Genomic DNA, 19,381 nt, shown 5'->3' with positions numbered 1-19,381 from the left:
TTTGAACAAGAAGGAGAGGAGTGTGGTATTAATGTTAAACCACCTCAAAAAACATATGTGATCCGAAGTACCAATGCACTAAAATGTTGACTTGAAAAAGAACGTTCAAAAACAATTACATGAATATTACTATTCATTTATTTAAAAAAAATAACAGACTCAATACAATGCGAATGTACAATCTTAGACCTTTCCCTCTTGGAGAGAGTATTTCTACACGACATTTAATGTTAGCTGTGAAAAAACATTTGGGATGAAGGGACAGTCTCACTCTCCTCATTTTTTAGAGAACTTGGCCTGCTTGTGTTTAGGAGGTGCCCATTTCAAACAATGTGTGTCCACTGTAAAAACACAAAATGTAAAATGTTTAATCGTTTAAACTCGTAAATACACAACATCACATCTGTAAAGGCAGCATAAGAAGCACGTTTGCACATTTTTTTAGATCCGTTACCTGTTATTGGGGGTTTCTTGTACTGAGCACTTTTGAGATGTTCCTCTACAAGTTTGGGTGTGACACAGATGACATGCTGACCTTTCCAGTACTTGACCATGTTAAGAGACTGTAGTGTGCTGATGATGTCACTCTGAGTGATACTTGTCATCTGACTATGGGTACAGACAGTATGCATAAGTTAGTGCTCTTTATCAAAGCATTAGCAGCCAATTTATCTTGCAGCATTTTCCTTTTTATAAATCTTTGTCTGAATTGTAGAGGTATACAAATAATGTGCATATAACCTCAGGTATTATTTATTTTTTTCATGCAGATTTATTCTTGTATTTGGGACTGGACGTGTACCTGAGGTCTTTGATGGACAGAGTCCCTCTGAAGTCTCGCAGAATCTCTAGTAGTACCCATGACCAGTAACTCCTATAACTCAACTTCCCCAAGTCTGAAAGAGGTTTCTCTGGAGACCCCACCGTACTCTCCAGCTTAGATAGCTCATAACCTGAGAAGAATTATGACACAAAGAACAGTTATTCGTCTATAAAAGTGCTTATTTCAGAGGCAATTGAATCAGGGGTGAAACTTACTAAATGCAATTAGAAATTTTCCATATCCTCTTCGCTGGTATGGAGGAAGAGTGAGAATACAAGCTACATTGTTCCCATCTGGAGACTCTTTCTCCTGCTCATGAAAAACATACATCGAAAAAGCGTGTTAAATAAGATACAAATTAACAGCTAAACTGCATAAACTCAACTGACATATGTCAAAAACTAACAGTAGAAACACTTTACCTTAGAGAAGTAACCCACAATATGGGCTCCCTGTTTGTTGACTTCAGTGAGGATGTAGAAGATGAACGGCTCCACATCAAAGTAAAGTGTTTTATGATCCAAAAACAGCTTTGCCAGGAGACACAGATTCTGACAGTAGATCTACAGCGAGAAGGACAATGAGAACGACAGAAACTACGGCAAATTCAACTGCACATGGACATGCACATGTATTAGCAATGTAATAATTCTATTTAGATTTACAAAGTCTTCTCCAGCTTTGAAATCTATTTATCATGAAATGATTAGTTTCTGTTTCATGTTAAATGTAAGTGCTAGGCGTCGTTCATTTGGCTCACCTTGTGGTCCTTCCCATCAACTTCGTATACTGAGATATTGTTTCTGCGATAGATCTCTTTGCCTGGAGGTTGGCGCCACTGACACTGTGACTGAAACGAGAGACATTGAGAAACAAAGAAGTGGGAAAACAAAACAAAGCATAAATTTAATAAGAATGTAAACCTGTGTGTGAACCTAGAAATGCTCTAAGACAACGAACAAAACAAAAATCATTTAAAACTAGCTGACCAACAAAGACCAACACCAACTAAAAACAAATGCTTGTGCAATAGATTGCTACAGTAATGAGCCCTAAAAGGTTAGCTAGCATTTTTGCACTTCTGGTTCTATTGTCAAGCTGTTTTTGGTTAAATGTCTCAAAATATCTTGAGCTTGTGTTTTCCACAGATCTTATCTATCTAATCAATTTTTTTATATATATATATATACATGACACAAAAAACTTTTGTAATACTCCATTCATTATTTGAAAAAGCGGTTGCTAGCAAGTGGCTAAATTGGACGACAGAGGTTGTCGGGGACATGAAACTTCATCACACCAAAAATTCATCTAAACACTAGATAAATTTCATAGCCTCGTTGTTTTTATAATCACACTCTTGCAAATTCTCTTAACTCAAACTTTCAGATTTTACATAAACATTAAAATATTTGTTGAAAATTTAGTGATTGATGTAGTTTATTTATAGTCTAAAGGACCAAATATACTCATGGCGAAGTTCTTCTTCGTTCTTTGCTTAATGGTAAAACGAGATACTTTTAGTGAACATCTGACGCGCCCACACAGATGAGAGTGGTGTTTAGAGCTGTGCGCTTTCCTCAAAATTGAGAAAACAGTAAGCAATTTGAGGCCAAATGAACAAGAAAAGATTTCCTGGCCACATTTTGTTCGAAATTATGTCATATCAGTTCATTCTTTGATTTCGCTTGAAATATATCAGGGCCTTAACCTTTTTTTTTTTTTTTACTTATGGTGCTTATTTTTACTTTCAAAAAATCAAAACACTTCATGTTCATTTGTGAAGATTGCCTATACATGCAAGAACCATAAACTTTTGTTGGTAACAGAGATTATAATAATTAAGCAAATATCCAAAAAAAAAAAAAAGGCAATGGAAAAATCCTATGCCAACACAGGGGAACCATGTGATTGTGATCCTAACCTCTGAGTTGGCCTGCAAAAATAAATCATGGCTTCAGCACTCTTTCAAGCATTAAAATTCACCAACCAAGATATATAGCACCCCCTATGGTACAAAGTAAATCAACAACAAAACAATTGTATGGACTGACCAGGTGGTATCTGAAAGTCTTCTCATACTTCATATACTTGAGGCAGTATTCACAGATCCAAAGTTTGGGCTGTTTTCCATAGTCCTCGGGGAACGGAGAAAAGTACCATGCATCAATCTCAAAGTTCCCAATCTGGATCTTGTCCACATATTTTACTTTTGTGATCTGAAAATGAAAGTGACACTGATTAAAATGAGAAAACAGATGGAAAATTTATTTAAAACTATATTGATGGAAAACACCATTAAATTAGATTATTTATCAATGAGTATTATGCAAATGTTGCCCCTTCTTACAGCCTCATGCTCTTTCTCCAGGGCAGCCGTAGTAGGGTCCATCTCTGCATAAGTCTGGAGGAAAAAATTACGGGGTCAAATAAGAAGTAATGTTGCTACTGGACTGATATGGACTTGGAGTTGGAAAAAGACCAATCAAATTAAGTAGTGTGTGATTAGATTTGCAGAAAGGTGATAACAGGTACCTTCTGAACGTGGTTGATCTCGTCATGTTTACGCTTCTGGTTTCGGGTGATCTTCCTCTCCGGCTGGTCCACAAGCTCGCCCCCGCACCCTTCCTCCACACTTTTTCTCACTGCGTCTTTCACAGTCTTTGTCAGGGCTAAACGAGCCTTTCCAACCCACTCATCTAAACGTCTGTTGACTGCAAAATGACAAAAGAGAGCATGTGCTCAGGGAATCTGTAAGAACCACAAACTGTATGATCAGCCACGAATGGGATTTGAATGCAGTTCCACTCACATCCAACATAGTGGACATAAAACTCTTCTCTACCCTCCTGCTCATTCAGCCTGGACTGAATAACCTCTGCTGAATCTGAAAGAAACGTACTAAATAAATAAACAAACCAACAAACAAACAGTATGCATGCTTATATTAAGCATTTCTCAAACAGCATGTTTTTTATAAAACAGAAATATACGTGATAGTACAGTAACGGAGAATTTAACTATAAAATGGCAAATTGTGTTTCTGCAATACAATTCTAAATAAGTATTTTAGCTTACGCCACGTTTTGTCCGCACGCTGACACAGATAAGTCTCCCCGATTTCCACCGACACCTCTTGCTCTCTGCCGCCGCAGTGCGACATGCCATCCCCGGAGTGCGGAGTACTCGAGCCCGTGGCTTCTCGTTCTCGATCCGCGGCCTCCGCCTCATCCTCTTCCCCGCCACTGCCGTTTGATGAACATGTTGCTCGTGTTCCCGTATCTAAGCTTCCTCGGTCGGTTCCAGCGTGGCCAGCGTCTATTTCAACGTCCATTCGATCGTCTGAACCGCAGTTATCGTATGAATTGTTCATGTTTGGATGACGATTACTGGACATTGACATTGCTACGCCAGACATCTTTGTCCATTTGAAAACATTGCGCACCGCGCTGATTCGAGCATGCGCAGTTCACTTTTTCAATCCCGCTTTGTGTAAACATTGTATCACTGTTTAATATCACTATTGAAAGTATTATGACCACCACCATTACCAACACACGGTGGGCCACATCAAATAAATAGTTTTCTCTACTTTTACATGAGAACTATACAGGCTCTTATGGTTCAGTGTTTTGTCAATGATTGAGAGTTGGTCATTGCAGACGTTTAGAACAGGTATTAAAAAAATGGAATTTTATCACAACCTTCAACAGAAAGAACAAACTTTTTTTATTGACACAATCACAATTGCTTTATTAGTAATAAAACATGGTTAGCCTCCTTCCAAACTGCAACGTCTACTCTTATTTTCACTAACAACATTGACTTACCCCAAAAAAAGGAAAACATGGGCCAGTTCACTGCTTGTGGAGAATTTTATTATAGAGACAGACATGACAATAGTACAGCTGGTAAAACAGGGAGGTATGCTTGTTCCTCTGCCTGTACCTCCCCTCTCCCATTGTCAGAGCACTCCCTCTTTCCTAAATTCTTTTTCCACTCTTTGAAGCAAACCCCTCCCACCAGCTCTATGAGCTCCACCCCCTCTGTGTTGATGCCCAGCCCCTCCCTCTCTGGCTCTATGTCCACCTCCACGGTGACCGACGCTTCCAGAATTATCCCAGTAACCCGGTCCCTTGAAGTTCCTTTCCTGCCAGTGTCCGTGATGTCGTCCGGAGCCACGGTTACCACGCTTCCATCCTCTACCCACATGTTCCCTTTCTGGGTGTCCATCCTGTAAGATTGCCTGATCCATATCTTTTGAAATACAAACATTTTGTTTGCCCACATCTTGTCCACAGTTAGATTTTGAAGTAACCTTGTCTTGAGAAATATATTTTACTTCTTCATTGATCGAAGGCTTCCTGAGCTGTGCTACATTATCACTGAGTTCAAATGCCTGTCCTTGTGCTGTGCTTTCTACCTGTGATGTAGTGTTTGGTGGGTCTGAGTTGCCATAATTAATCTTATCAGAAGACTGCGTGAGCCAGCCTAACTGTTCCACCCCAGGTGAAGGCATTACATGACGTCCTGGTCCACCTCTTCTGCCTCCTCTTCCTCTATGACCTCTCTTGAAGTCACCTTGTTGCCTTCTCTCATGAGTGCACAGACGCTGTGATTGGCCTGTAGTGTGATGACTTTGAGAGGCTTGGGTTGCACCAATAGAATCTGGGGATGAGGAAGGGAGTGACTGACAAGATTCGGCACCAGAGGCATCTGTACCAGAAGAGTCTTGAGTCTGAAGAAAAAAAAAAACATCCCTCATTCATTCAGATAATGACATTGAGAACTCAGTCTTCAATTGTCACTCCTCTTCAGGATGAATATGTACATTTATTTGTTTTTAAAGTGCGTGTGTGTTTATGTGTACATATATATATATATGAAATTTACTAACTTTTATGACCTTATAATACAAAATTATATATACATATTTTATATTATAAATTTACAAAATAACATTTACTAAATAATATATAAAAGCATGTATTCACTTTTTTTTAAAGTGGTGGTATAATGCCCTATTTTACAATATGTAAAACAAGTCTCTGTTGTCCCCAGAGTGTATATGTGAAATATTATCTCAAAATACCCAACGGATAATTTTACAGCCTGTTAAAATTTTCCCTTTTTGAGGGGCAGTTAAAAACGTGTCGTTCCGTGTGTGTCCCTATAAATGCAAATGAGCTGCTGCTCCTGGCACAGGGCAGAGCTTCAAGAGCTTGTGTGCGTGTGTGTGTTTGCTTCAATTACCTCAGGTAGACAAGCACCAAAATGCCAGAAACTGACCTACCTTTTGTTTAAACTGGAGTCGGACAATGATGGAGAGACTCAAGAAGTGACAACATGTAGAATGCAACAGGACGTTTCTGAATGGTTAGTTGATGAATTTATGTTGCTGATGTGGAGTTTACTATTTTCAAGTCTTTGATTAGCATATTCTGTCATTATAATCTATAAAATCGCTTGTGTGGGAACTGTTAGAAGATGGCTACAGATTGACATGCTATTGCATTTGTTACACGTACTGTATTGCATGTGAAAAGACGGATGCGACAGCTCAAGCAGAATCCCAAATGTGCTCTACAACAACTCTCCTCTTCTCAACAAGGACTGCATGTTCCCTAACTGCATGTTCCCCAAGGATGTCACTAACCCGGGAGTAATGTCATTTAGTCCCTACCAGCCATTTGTTGTAGTCCTTAAAAAACGATTTTTTTTAAAGCAAATATCTTCCTTTGGTCTAAACTTTGAGCATTGTAACTGTGCAGATGTTGTTTATGCTCAAACAGCAACATTACACACTAACTAAAGTTAGTACCACCCTATAATATCATATAATATTTTATTATAAATTATTTTTATTATTATATAGCTACATTTTTTTAAAAGGGATACTCCACTTTTTTGGAACAAGGCTCATTTTACAACTCCCTCAGAGTTAAACTGTTGAGTTTTACCGTTATTGAATCCATTCAGCCGATCTCCGGTTCTGGCGGTACCACTACCATAGCTTAGCATACATCATTGAAGTGAAAAAGACCATTAGCATTTCTCAAGAAAAAAAAAAATGACCAAAGAGTTTCGATATTTTTCCTATTTAAAACTTGACTCTTCTGTAGTTACATCGTGCACTAAGACCGACGGAAAATGTAAAGTTTCTATTTTCTAGGCTGATATGGCTAGGAACTATACTCTCATTCCTGCTTAATAATCAGGAAACGTTACTGCCATACCATGAGTGCAGCAGGCGCAATGACGCAGAGCCTGAATAGTCCCCAGCTCGGTAACTTCTAAAGTGACCGGGACTAAGTTTGTGTAGTTATGTTGACGAAAGGTAGTATGGCAGTAACTACCTTTCGTCTCATGGTATGGTTTATTAAAAAAACATTTCTTGATTATTAAGCAGGAATGAGAGTATAGTTCCAAGCCATATCAGCCTAGAAAATCGCAACTTTACATTTTCCTTAGTGCACAATGTACAGAAGAAAAATATCAAAACGCTTTGGTCAATTTTTTTTTTTGAGAAATGCTAATTGTCTTGTCCACTTCAATGATGCTAAGCTACGCTAAGAGTGGTACCGCCAGAAGCAGAGATCAGTTGAATGGATTCAAAAAAGGTAAAACTCACCAGTTTAACTCCAGGGGAGTTGTAAAATGAGCCTATTTCCAAAAAAGTGGAGTATCCCTTTAATGCATTTGTGACTCCCAAAACTTTGCACTGTGAATGCGGCCGAACATGTCAAATCGGAATGTTCCATCCAGGATTTACCTCATTAATGTGAATTAGGAACCTATTAGACTCTTCTTCTGGGTCAATAACGCCACCCTTTTCCTTCTGCCGTTCCATGATCTTCTGGAGCGCTGCCCATTTCGTTCTAAATTCTCCACCGATGACTACATCCTCCTGCTGTGAGCGAAGCAATAATAAACACAATGTTCATGTGTATCCACAGCATGTGACCAGTGAGCATACATTAGGGTGTTGAGCTTTTAAACTAGACATCCTGGCATAGTCAGCAACAACAAGAGGGACTGCACATGGGACAATGATGCACTGTTTTAAAAAAATCTACTGCTTGGCACTGAACACAAGAGTGACTTTGTCCACTTGACATTTCTAACAATGATAAACGTCATGCCCAGGCCAGTTTAGCTTGACCCAACTGCTAAAACTGTGTCCACAGAGAATGATACAATGTGCCTGTATGTCTTACCTGAGTGAAAATTGGAGCAGGGGAGGAAAGAAGGGCATCCAAATCGTAGGTCACAGGCTCTCGACACACAGGGCAAACAACAGCCAACTCCTGTTAATGAAAGAATCTCATTTATATCAAAAATGCCTTTTGTTTACAGCATCTGCACATTTATGTTTTGCAATTAGCTATATATTTTCGAAGAAATGTTGAAGCAGATTATATAATAATTACATAATACACAAAATCTTTGACTGAGATGTATTAGAGCAAAATGCTACATAATATTTACCATTGTAATATGTAGCATTTTGCTGAAACAGTACAGAAACTATATTAAAGTGTCCACCATATTTTTCAGGTAAGAGTGGGTGCGGCCATTTGTAACTTGAATGTGTCTGGCTTCCAGTTATTTTTAACAGTACAACACAGCTTGTTATGCTGTTTGATATTGCAAACTGGTATTTCTTACCATATTATTTTAATGTTTACTGCACTTCTTGTTATTTCTCTATAGCGGCTAATAAATTGGAAGTCTTGCATAGTCACAGAAAACACCGTACTTCTGTGTTGAAAAACAAGGTGGATACAAGATAAGGAGACTGTACGTATCCTCTGACATGATATAACTGCCCCACCTCTTTTTCCGTCTGGTCTCTAGTTTTATCCTCCTTCAGCTCCCTCTCACGGTCCTGCAGCTCCATCTCAGAGTGAGTGATGTAGCGGCCAAGGCAGTGCGAGTGAAAATAGTGGTAGCAGCTGGTTTTAGTGAACACTTCTCCTTCCTATGGTTAGGACAAAACAGTGGAAGAGGAACAAGTTCAATTTTACAAACAAGCCACAGAGGACATTATGAACATATTTATATGGTACTCTCACAATTAAAACACCCCACCTTAAAGCCGTACAGACAGATGACACAGTTTCCATGGGGAATATTGCTCTCAGTCAGTATCTCTTTAGCTCTCTGTGAGGATAAAATAGAAAAATCGTCTGAGACAAACACAAGATAAAAGAAAAATACACTATCGTTTGAGGTTGAAGCATTTAAAAAAAAAAAAAAAGATGTTTTATTAGAGAAATGTCTCTTATTTTAAAATGCCATTTATTCCTGTGGTGGCAAAGCAAAAATTTGAGTCTTTAAATTTAAACTCTTCATTGTCACAAGATTCTTCCGAAATTATTATAATGTGTTGTTTTACTGTTCAATACATTAGTATTAGTATTATTATTATCAATGTTGAAAACAGTTGTGCTGCTTAATATTGTTGAGAAATAAGTGAAAATCAGGATTCTTTGATGAATAGAAAGTTCAAAAGAAATATTGTAACATTAATAAATGTCTTGCATCTGAATAAAAGTGTAAATTTCTTAAAAAAAAACCATATTGACCCCAAACATTTGAAAGCTATATGTAGTTATGGACCAAATACGGACTCTAACCTCTATGAGCTGATAAAGTACAGGTGTCCCCATACATGACTCTGCCTCCTTCTGCAAACTGCTCTGTAAACTGACAAAAGAGCAGCATGTGAAAACACCAGAAAGAGTAAGGAGTGAAACAGCACGTTCAGAATTTTAAACCTAACAAAATCTAATAATAATCAATCACCTGAGCAATTTATCATCCGAGAGTCCACGTGGATTGTGAATAGAGATGCAAGGGGATGAATATGGATACTGAAAATAAATAAATAAAAAATACACCAACAGAAAGTAAGTTGCTATAAAGTAGTGTCAAGTAAATACAAAACATGTTAGATCCATTACAGTAGTCAAATATGATAGCAATTAAACCAACAAACCTGAGAGTTCAGATCCATTGTCAGTGTAAGACGGACAAACTGAGAGAGACAGTCCTCCGCAGTGGAGGGATAGAGTACCAAACTGACTGTCCACCCTCTAATTGAGAAAAATGACATCTTTATTTCTGTTCAGGTTAATAACAGTTAACAATATTATTATCTCAGGAAATTTATGAAAAACTAAAAGAGTAATAAATGATAAAACATTCACCCTTCATCACTCTGAGTAACACTGAGCTCATCCAAGTAGATGGACTGCAGCACTTCAATTTCTGACAGGACACTGTGATGTCAAACAGATGACAATTTGGAGTAGAACTGCTTTAATGTAATATAACATTAACATGAATATGACGCATTAGATAACCAGAGACGCTGGGTCACTCAAAGGCAGACAGTAACTGTTTATTTTTGATACTGACAATTGCAACGCCCATGACTACGGTTAGGTCCGAACAACTTAACTATGGATTCACTTATTTACTGTTATTGTCAGACAAAATGATTTCTGTAGTTTTCTGTATAAATTAAATTGTATCATTAAATTGTTATGTTAGCATAGACTAAAAATAGGTTATCACATATCACGGTATGTACTTAGTCACATAAGTATGCACTGCAAGTCTTCCAAATAAGGTATTTTAGTTAATATGTCAACTAACTCTGTATTTATATAATAATTAGTAATTAATACACGTTTTTGTCAGTATTTTCCAGGAACATAATACTCACTCGCTCTCGGCAGCCATCTTGGCGGTGACGTCACCACACCACGACATTGGTCAGCTGACACAGAGCCGACTGACAAACAGATGGGAATTTCAAGGATGCAGGAGTTTATGATTCAGTTAGATCCCCCTTTCTTGAAACTATTATTTCTGTATCTCATGCAATCTTTTACTGGATTTATTTATTTAAAATTTGAAAAAGATTTGGTACTTGCAACAAAAATATCTTCTCAATAATAAGGTCACAAAGTCTTTAAAAAATAATAAATATATTTTTCCCTGTCAAACATTTCATGACTAAATATAAAGCTGATATTGGTACAGAATGCTCAAATTCACACAGAAACTGTCAATCATTTATTTTGGTCATGGCCCATGCTGAACAACTTATTGAACAAAATCATAATGAAAAAAAAAATGCTCTCATACTGAACAAAATATTGACACATTTATTAAAGTAATATCCAGCAAGATATATCCACAACTTCTATAGACATTATTTTTGGCTATTTTGATATCCAAAAATACTTGAATTTAAATTTATCTCCTTTGTAAATTTTATATCCATAAATGTAAGTTTACCAACAATAAACTATTTTTTCTGTTTTTGAAATTTTAAAATGTATCTTAAAATATGATTACATCTTTGGTTAATAAGAAAGTAGAACGTCTTCTATTTGTAAGGACTTTTTATTTGTTTCATCTGTTTATTTTTACTTTGTTTTTCTAATTTTTCAGCTCTTTGACTCTTCTCTCATTTGTATTCTGATGACATTTAACATTAATACATTTAAATGTATTAAATAAAAAAAGGATTTTATGATTCAACAAACATGATTCATGGGTCAAATTAAATAACTTAAAACAAGTTAATTTTTGTACAAGTTGAAGAGAGTTATATTGAAAGAAGAAAGTGAGCATTCTGTTAAAATCATCTTTTATTGCTTATTTATTATTTGCATACATTAATGACAAATACCAGGACAATTTTAATCCAACACGAAACATCTCTCACAAATAATAGTGGAACACATTAGACAGTTTGTGTATAGTGTCTTTCCAGGACCAGGCTTTTGATACCAGTGTAAAAACATGCCAGTCAATTTCCCAAAAAGCACAAAAAAAAAAAATGGACAAACGTGTAAACAAACGCTGATGTTCGGCACATAATAGTGATTTTATTCCTCTTGGCTTTTTCTAAGCGCAGTGTTAACATAAAAAAAAAGTCACATTTCTGATCTGTTAAGGTGACGCAATGGAACAAAGTTGCAAAGGTGTTTGATTTGTCCTCCTTTCCATATCTTCCAAACACCTCTGCTCTAACAGCATTTCTTCCCTTTCTTCCTCCTCTCTCTATCCCTGTGGGAATTAATATGGACAGTGTCCTTTTCTCTCTCTCTCTCTCTTTCTGCTCGACTCTGGCTCTGTTTCTTGGCCCGAAGGACCATGTGGGTGAAAGCCATGAACATCTGCAAACAAAAAAGAATATAAGGCATGCATATTATAGATTTTTATTTAACACATCAAAGTGGACAGAGAGACAAAATGTATTTTCTAAAGTTGAAAACTTTAAACATTCTATTCAAGCTAAAATGAAATGTTGATAATTTTCTTCATGTCCCACTGTAGTCAATAATTGTACCCATTAAAACACATGACCACCAAAATAACATAATTAAACATTTATTTTTCCAGTGATTTTTATTTATTTATTAATGCCTTAAAATCGCTTGAATGTACCTCTATACTCTTCCTTCATTTATTATACACGGATCCATGAATATGCTAAATTAGCCCTGCCTCCACTCATTTAAAGCAGCTCAAGAGATTCTCACTCGGTCAACTTTACTGTAGTAAATGGTGCACAATGGCAAGTGGAAATAATGGTTTCATTCAGCCATTTTATGTTTGAACCAGAAACTGATTCAGAAGAAGTGGAAGAGTAAATTATACAGGCTTGTATACAAGGCGATGTATCAGAATGGTAATGGGTTTTATGTATCGCTCTCTACAACGCCAAACACCTATGATTAGCCTTTTGTTCGACAACGTTATAAACAGAGATTTCTGACAAACACGGTTGATATTTAAAATCAACCCAAACACATACACCCCCCCCCCCCCTTCATTGCTCCACCTCAAAAATGCACAAACATGCAGTACAATGCATCTCTTTATCATAGCAGAAGCAAAGTAAAATATAGCTTGATGAAAAGGAAAGATAACAAACAAGGAAGAACAAAATATTAACAGTACACAAGAATATACAAGCAAGAGATCGTTGTTAGTCACCAGAGACACACACTCAAATCCATAGCCGCATTGCCATCGTTGGGCCGAATGGTTCTTAGAAGGGTAAGGAAAGGTTCCAGTTGTGTTTCTACTTAAGCCCCGCATGGGACGATTACAAACTGTTCTCTGCCCAGAATTCCAGTTTTGTTAAAACCCATGAAGTCACAACTCAGAATTGATCACTTGTCTGTTGCCTGGCTGGCAGTTTCTCTGTAGCTGGCTAAGTGCACTATTTGAGGGACGTAAACACAAACTAAGGTTGGAATCAAAGGGTACTCACGGTACGATATGATACACAATACATGGCTCACGATAATCTGGAATACACTGCAGTTCTGCGATGATTGATATATTGGTATACAATCCTATAATGATACATCACGATATCTATCTATGAAAACAAAATGCCTGTGAAAAGGTTCTCTCTTGGAAGTCCAAACTGTTAGAACACAGCACAGAACGTTTTTCAGTCTGTAAATTAAATTTAACATTTTACTGCTTATCGACTTTTTTTTTAAAAAAACCACGTAGATTTCAAAATTGATCAACTTCTTTTATTTAAACCTGGGAACATCTCAGTGTTCACCAGCTTCCTGAAAATAAAGCTGGGAATACTGTTGTCAAATATTCCGACTTGGGTTTTTAAAAACGAAACAAGTGTGTTAGTGTTAGTCTGTCATTGGTTACAGTGATCAGTGCTTAAAAAACATGTAAATAGACTTTGGCGCTTACACAGGTACGCACAAGAGCGTTTGAGAGCAGACATCTATAGACGGCTGCTTTCAAACGCTCCCGTGTGTATCTATGTATGTATCCCGTGCCGTGTGTATCGGTGAAGAGTGTCATAGATGTCTATTTACAAAATGCTTGTCCCATCAATGATGTTAAAGCCGAAGTGCGTCCAGACTTTGAACTTATTGCTAGGGTATCTATAATTGTGCTCACACTGATTTCCACCATCCCGTAAAAAAAAAAAAAAAATTCTTAGGCTAGTTAACTTATGTCCACGTTTCACATTCACATGTTCATGTGTTGAGCGCCACCTCGAGGACCCATGAAGTAGCGACGTTGGGAGCAGGGAAATCTATTTAGAACGCCTTATTTTATTAATTAAAAATCAATATTTGGCACCAGTGTGTCGATTATTGTATCATACAGAGATCAGAACGGAATGGAACATTTGCATAATAAGAAGAACTGTTCGGCCTAACAGTGCAGAAGTGGCTATTCTTACTCATGTATAGCGCAGAAACAACATAACCTCTTCGTCTATTTTCGGGCCTTCCCGCTTAAGACTCTCCAGTGCTGGAAAGCTTTTCTAATGTTACTGTGGGTCCAAAAGCCCTCCTTTATATCATAACCCCTCCTTTTCCTGTGATATTCTTCTCTTTTGTAATGTCTCTCAGCCATTACTCTTTCTACAGTGTTTCTTCAAATCTCTCTCTTTCTCAATCTCTCGCTCTCTCCTCCCCATCATGCCTTTATACCCCCTGCTGCTGATTGGCTACATGTGAGTTGTACTGCTCGGTCTGATCCAAATTTTGTGAATACATATATTGTGAATACTTATTCCAAATTTTGTGAATACAGATCACAGCAAAGCAAACCTCACCTCTTCAACGTTGATATTCTCTTTAGCGCTCGTCTCAAACAACCTCACACCAACTGACTCTCCAAAGCGCATAGCATCTTGGCTGTCCACAAGCCTTTTAGAAGGATCCTCATTCTTGTTTCCCACTATTAGTGATCATAGTGAAAAGGAATATTAAAAGTTGGTTCACAAGAAATTCAGAATTTGGAACATTTCTTTTCATATCACAATGCATAACCAGGAATTAAATTAAGTAAATAAAACGCAAAGTTGTGAGTTTAAACTAACCTAATATTTTGCAGACGTTGTCACAGTTCTGCGAGATTTCGTTTAACCACCTTTTCACGTTGACAAATGATTCAGGGTTTGTAACATCGTAAACAATGATGACACCATGAGTGTTTCTGTAATACCTAAAGGAATACAGCAAACATGTAAGGGGGAGACGAGAGAGATCATAAGAATGGTAAAACAGATCAAAACTTTACAGGCTTACGTCGAGGTGATGGTTCTGAACCTTTCCTGCCCTGCGGTGTCCCAGATCTGGAGTTTAACTCTTTCTCCGTCAATCTCAACTGTGCGGATCTTGAAGTCAACTCCAATAGTGGTTATGTAACTTCCTGTGAGGAGCACAAGATATAACATTTTAACTCCTTAAACACTGTCAAGCAAGCATACACACTCACTTTGTCTTGGACATGAGAACACAATGAATCAGATCATATATTTACAGACCCTTTGCCTCAATTTCTGTCTCTCTGACAGAGACGCATTCTGTGCCAAGCAGACTCACCAGAGAATGAGTTGTCTGCAAATCGTAGGAGCAAACTGCTTTTCCCTACATCTGCAACAGAGTCAGAGTAGCATTTGTTAAATGTTCATCTGTAATACCTCATTGCATTTATATTTTGAAATAAACATGACAGTATTTTCTATAATAGAACAAAATGATAGTAATAAATAGATATTTATATTAACAGTTTAAAAAATTAATATATGAGAATACAATGGCAATAAAATGTCCCCACAAAAAATACAAATATGGCATAGCGTAAATACAACAACACTAACAAAAATGTCTCAAATCGTCCAACTGCACCATCCAACTTAACAATGCTTAAGATATCCCTTTGTGACAAAGGTCACAAAAATTATCACAAATGAAAATACTCAAGGGTTAACTGGCATTCATGAGACTATTCATATCTTTATGGAGACAAATGCTACTTAGCTGCACAGTTACAGCTTGTCAGTGGACACAGCAGACTAGATGAAGCAGCTGTGGTTAATACCACAGAAAAAAATTACAAACTCTTGACGAGAGAATGCATTACTGAGAGTAAATAATCAAGATTACACACCAAACAAACAAGGAGTTCTATTAAAGTGGAAGCATAAACAGGCTTGTTAAATGTCAGCATTAAACAAAAATTCACTTTTTTATTATTCATCCAATTAGGTTTCATTTAAATGTTTAATTTAAATGTCATGACTAGATCTTTGGGTGAAACAAATACATCCCTCTGGGGTATTTTGTTCATAAATGGGGATGTTAAATGCCTGGAGAAAGGTTTATAGTAAATTCACATAAGCCAGTTATGCACCCATGATGCATAACTTATTTATGTGCATTTAATATGAAAGCAAAGGACAACTAAGCGATGTAGCTAAAACTTTCACAAATAATTTTTGTCACAGTACACATACCACACAAGTGCATAGTATGCATACTCATGAACTGTTCAAATGACTAAATTCATGTAGGGATGAGAACAGATGTTACTCGCACAGTTTCATTTCAGCTTAAATTGTGAAATTGCACAACAACATTCCAGTAAATGCAAAAGTTGAGCATTCTTAGTAATGGACAGGGTGCTACAGAAATAGTTGGGCTTAAACACTTTTTTTTTTTTTGCCAAATAGGAGGAATTCTCTTTGTCTGATTGGGTTCTCCATTAAAGAGCCAGATAAAAAAGCTGGAACAAAAACATAATTTGTTAGCAAGTGTATAAAAACACAAAAGTACTGACTGGAGTCACCAATGATGAGCAGCTTGAAGAGGTGATGGTAGTCTTTTCCCGCCATTCTTCTGTTCAAAATGTGTCCTCATGAAACAAGTTTAACAGCTTTCAACACCTTTATTTCACTTTTCCTGTGTCTTAAAATGCCAGGAGGTTTAAAGTTTTGGGTGAAATATTGCAAGCATCGTGTGATAGTCTTTCCAGTTTTCTTCAGAATTCAAGTGTGAAATGATGCATCAGTTTGATTTCAGTGCATTTCCATTTATAAATTGGTGATTCTGCATTGTCTGTGCAATATTCTTAGTTCATTTTAAAACACTTTAAATTTCAAGTACTATTTCCATTGCTTAAAATCTATGTGAAATGTACCTTTCGTCGCCTCGCCTTCAAGTGCAAACACATTACCACATTTTGTGGTTAAGTATCAAATGACTCAGGTTACAAAGTGAGCAGTTCTTTAATCGCTGATGGTGCTCATAATGCAGAGTTATGAGTGCGTCAGGGACCAAATTACCCAGGAAAAAAAAGGTTGATTTGTTATAATCCAAGTTGTTTTGTTTCAAAATCTTGATTTCCCAGATATGTAGATGGCATCTCGGTCACAACAATTCCATTCCGCCTGTTTAGCCAATGCATGCAGGGGCTGGTAGCTTCCCTCACTTTCAAAGATCACTGTTACTCAAAGACACTGTAGGAATGCAGGTTCAAGCCGGAAGTGATATAAGTCCTAGTCGGTCCCCTTCAAGCTCTAATCCTAGAAAAAAGGAAGAAAGAGACAAGTATTACTCATGGATCTTGTTCAAATTATTTAGACAAGCACCCCCTTTTGCCCAGAACAGCAGCTGTGGCACTAAATTTAGCTTCTCCCACTCTGACAGACAAATGACACCCTCGAAACCACATGCACTAGCTTTACGCTAGGATTTATGGATGGAAATCAGGATATATGTACACACACCTCTTTCCCCTTACAATTGAAACCAAAACAGTGGACAGAACGTTTAAAGTGTCCCACATAAAACCCACTGCTGAGTCAAGACAAAGCTAGAGACTCCCTAAACTGCCAAAAATGTTCCATGAAAACAGGAAGGGACGAGCTGTTCCTGAGCTGGCTTTGCGAGGAGGGCACAGGCTTCTCATCATTACAACCCTTTTTTGTCTAAAATGAAGGCATAATGATAAACAGTAATGTCCGTTAGGCAAATGGGATCCTTTTAACACGAAAAATGTGGAAGAGAAGTGAAACTGACACGCCTAAGTCTAAGTCAGACAAAAAGAAAAAAACATGTTGGTGCCACCGCCAACACATCTAAATCCCTCAATGCAAACACGTCAAAATTGTAAGTGAAACTATTCGGTGCTCTCTAACACTACAACTGTAATAAACAGTCAAATCACGGGACAATCAAAAGAAGAATAATCATTTGTAGATTTAGAGGCAGATTCACTTGATTCTGTTCTTTTATATACGGTAATCATAAACTTATTGACCTTCTTAGATAAGCGACCTAGCGTCTGTATTACAAGAAACTCTCGCGCAGTAACTTATCTCGACCGATTAACGCAAAACAGACACGACTGTAAAAACATGCCGTCATACCAAACCTCAAGTTAAACTCTCGACTTAATCTGCTTCCTAAATTCCGTCTCCGTTAACCACTGAGTCAAACTACTGTACATTTACTCAAATAACAACTCGTTGGCTGTAATTTACTCAGTTGTTTTGAAATGCAGCTAGGCTAGCTACTTAACTAGCCGCAGATGCCTAAAGATAATTAGATCAAACTCAAAGCTAAAGAAAAACTCACCGAACACACTTTAACCCACATATTCCAAGCACGCTGGGGAAACACTGAAGACTTGACACACGTTCCTGCTAGGGCGGCCAGTTAGTGTCGGGTTAGTCCTGCGGACACTACCGGGATCCGGGAAACCAGTGTTAGGGGAAGTTCGGACAGTGTCCCAGCGGCCGCAGAGATCAGATCCGCCCATCCGAGGGCGCCGCACCTGAATGTTGAGTCACTCTCATCCTCATCATGTGCCCGAGTTTCTTTGTCTCCTCCTCCTTCTCCTCATGCCACTCCTGTTGCTGCTGCTGAGATTGCCATCGCTATTTTGTGGCAAAAAAACAAAAACAAACTGATGACATTCCAGCCATACATTCGAACTTAGTCAAAACCAAGCTTACCAACAGAAACAACATTTTTGGCCATTAGATGTCTTATTCTCATTTAAAATACTGCCTGGTAGGGTAGACAGGCCAATACGCTCTGGGACATGATGTAAAGGACCATCAAATGTTTAAAAGTGCACTCACCAAATTTTAGCCATTATAAAAAAGTTTTACAAAGAAATCAATAATTCTTTTGAGAAACATTAAAATAATTTGCACAAACATGAAATTAAAACTCCAGCTGTAGCCAAATAAAAGCCGTTTTATTTTGCAAGAAGAAGGTCGCCTCATGGGAGCTGCCGTTTTGAACAGACCCTTTGATCCAAAGCGACTGAGAAGCAGTTGAAATAACAATAGGACATCAATATGCAAGTGCCATGACCCTTACCAGTTTACTCTAAAAGCAGTACTTTTTAGTTTTATATAAAGATAAAGAAGAGAAGATAAAAGTGTTATTAATGGATCAGGTGTTGCCGAAGATCGTCTTCAGCCGTTTCTTGAAAGTGGCTATGACTCAGCAGCTCTGGTTGAGTTAGGCAGATCATTCCACCAGCATGGAATAGACCAGGAAAATATATGAGAAAGAGATTTTGTGCCTCTTTGAGATGGCACCACAAGGCGGCATTCACTTGCAGAGCATAAGTTTCTGGATGGCATAGCCTGAAGTAATAAGTTTAGGTAAAGGGACCAGAGCCAGGGGTTGTTGTTCTGTGGGCAAAAGTCGGTGACTTGAATTTGATGCGAGAGGCAAC

At 37.6% G+C, this 19,381-nt stretch overlaps 3 protein-coding genes across 3 annotated transcripts; all 3 read right to left on the bottom strand.

The window, feature by feature from the left end:
• Positions 1–120: 120 nt before the first annotated feature.
• Positions 121–4,288, bottom strand: kat8 (K(lysine) acetyltransferase 8). The gene is made up of 11 exons (XM_089128571.1): positions 3,902–4,288; positions 3,636–3,710; positions 3,359–3,537; positions 3,174–3,227; positions 2,878–3,042; positions 1,584–1,673; positions 1,246–1,386; positions 1,039–1,132; positions 803–953; positions 455–609; positions 121–341 (listed from the first exon to the last, which is right to left on the bottom strand). The coding sequence occupies exons 1-11, from the start codon at positions 4,239–4,241 to the stop codon at positions 277–279; spliced, it is 1,509 nt and encodes a 502-aa protein (XP_088984697.1). The 5' UTR covers positions 4,242–4,288; the 3' UTR covers positions 121–276.
• A 391-nt stretch (positions 4,289–4,679) lies between these two features.
• On the bottom strand, positions 4,680–10,588 carry rnf25 (ring finger protein 25). Its single transcript, XM_039686865.2, has 10 exons — positions 10,557–10,588; positions 10,036–10,107; positions 9,825–9,921; positions 9,632–9,699; positions 9,463–9,532; positions 8,915–8,986; positions 8,658–8,804; positions 8,041–8,130; positions 7,596–7,733; positions 4,680–5,561 (listed from the first exon to the last, which is right to left on the bottom strand). The coding sequence occupies exons 1-10, from the start codon at positions 10,571–10,573 to the stop codon at positions 4,788–4,790; spliced, it is 1,545 nt and encodes a 514-aa protein (XP_039542799.2). The 5' UTR covers positions 10,574–10,588; the 3' UTR covers positions 4,680–4,787.
• An 884-nt stretch (positions 10,589–11,472) lies between these two features.
• LOC120489786 (ras-related protein Rab-35) lies at positions 11,473–18,577 on the bottom strand. Its single transcript, XM_039686893.2, has 7 exons — positions 18,265–18,577; positions 16,466–17,210; positions 15,229–15,279; positions 14,932–15,055; positions 14,724–14,848; positions 14,457–14,581; positions 11,473–12,021 (listed from the first exon to the last, which is right to left on the bottom strand). Exons 2-7 carry the CDS (start codon positions 16,518–16,520, stop codon positions 11,872–11,874), a joined length of 630 nt encoding a protein of 209 aa, XP_039542827.1. The 5' UTR covers positions 16,521–17,210; positions 18,265–18,577; the 3' UTR covers positions 11,473–11,871.
• Between the last annotated feature and the right edge of the window lie 804 nt (positions 18,578–19,381).

Source organism: Pimephales promelas, chromosome 3, assembly GCF_988280905.1.
Source record: "Pimephales promelas chromosome 3, fPimPro1.hap1.1, whole genome shotgun sequence".
NCBI classification, from domain to species: domain Eukaryota; kingdom Metazoa; phylum Chordata; class Actinopteri; order Cypriniformes; family Leuciscidae; genus Pimephales; species Pimephales promelas.
This window is presented reverse-complemented; position numbering and strand designations above follow the sequence as displayed.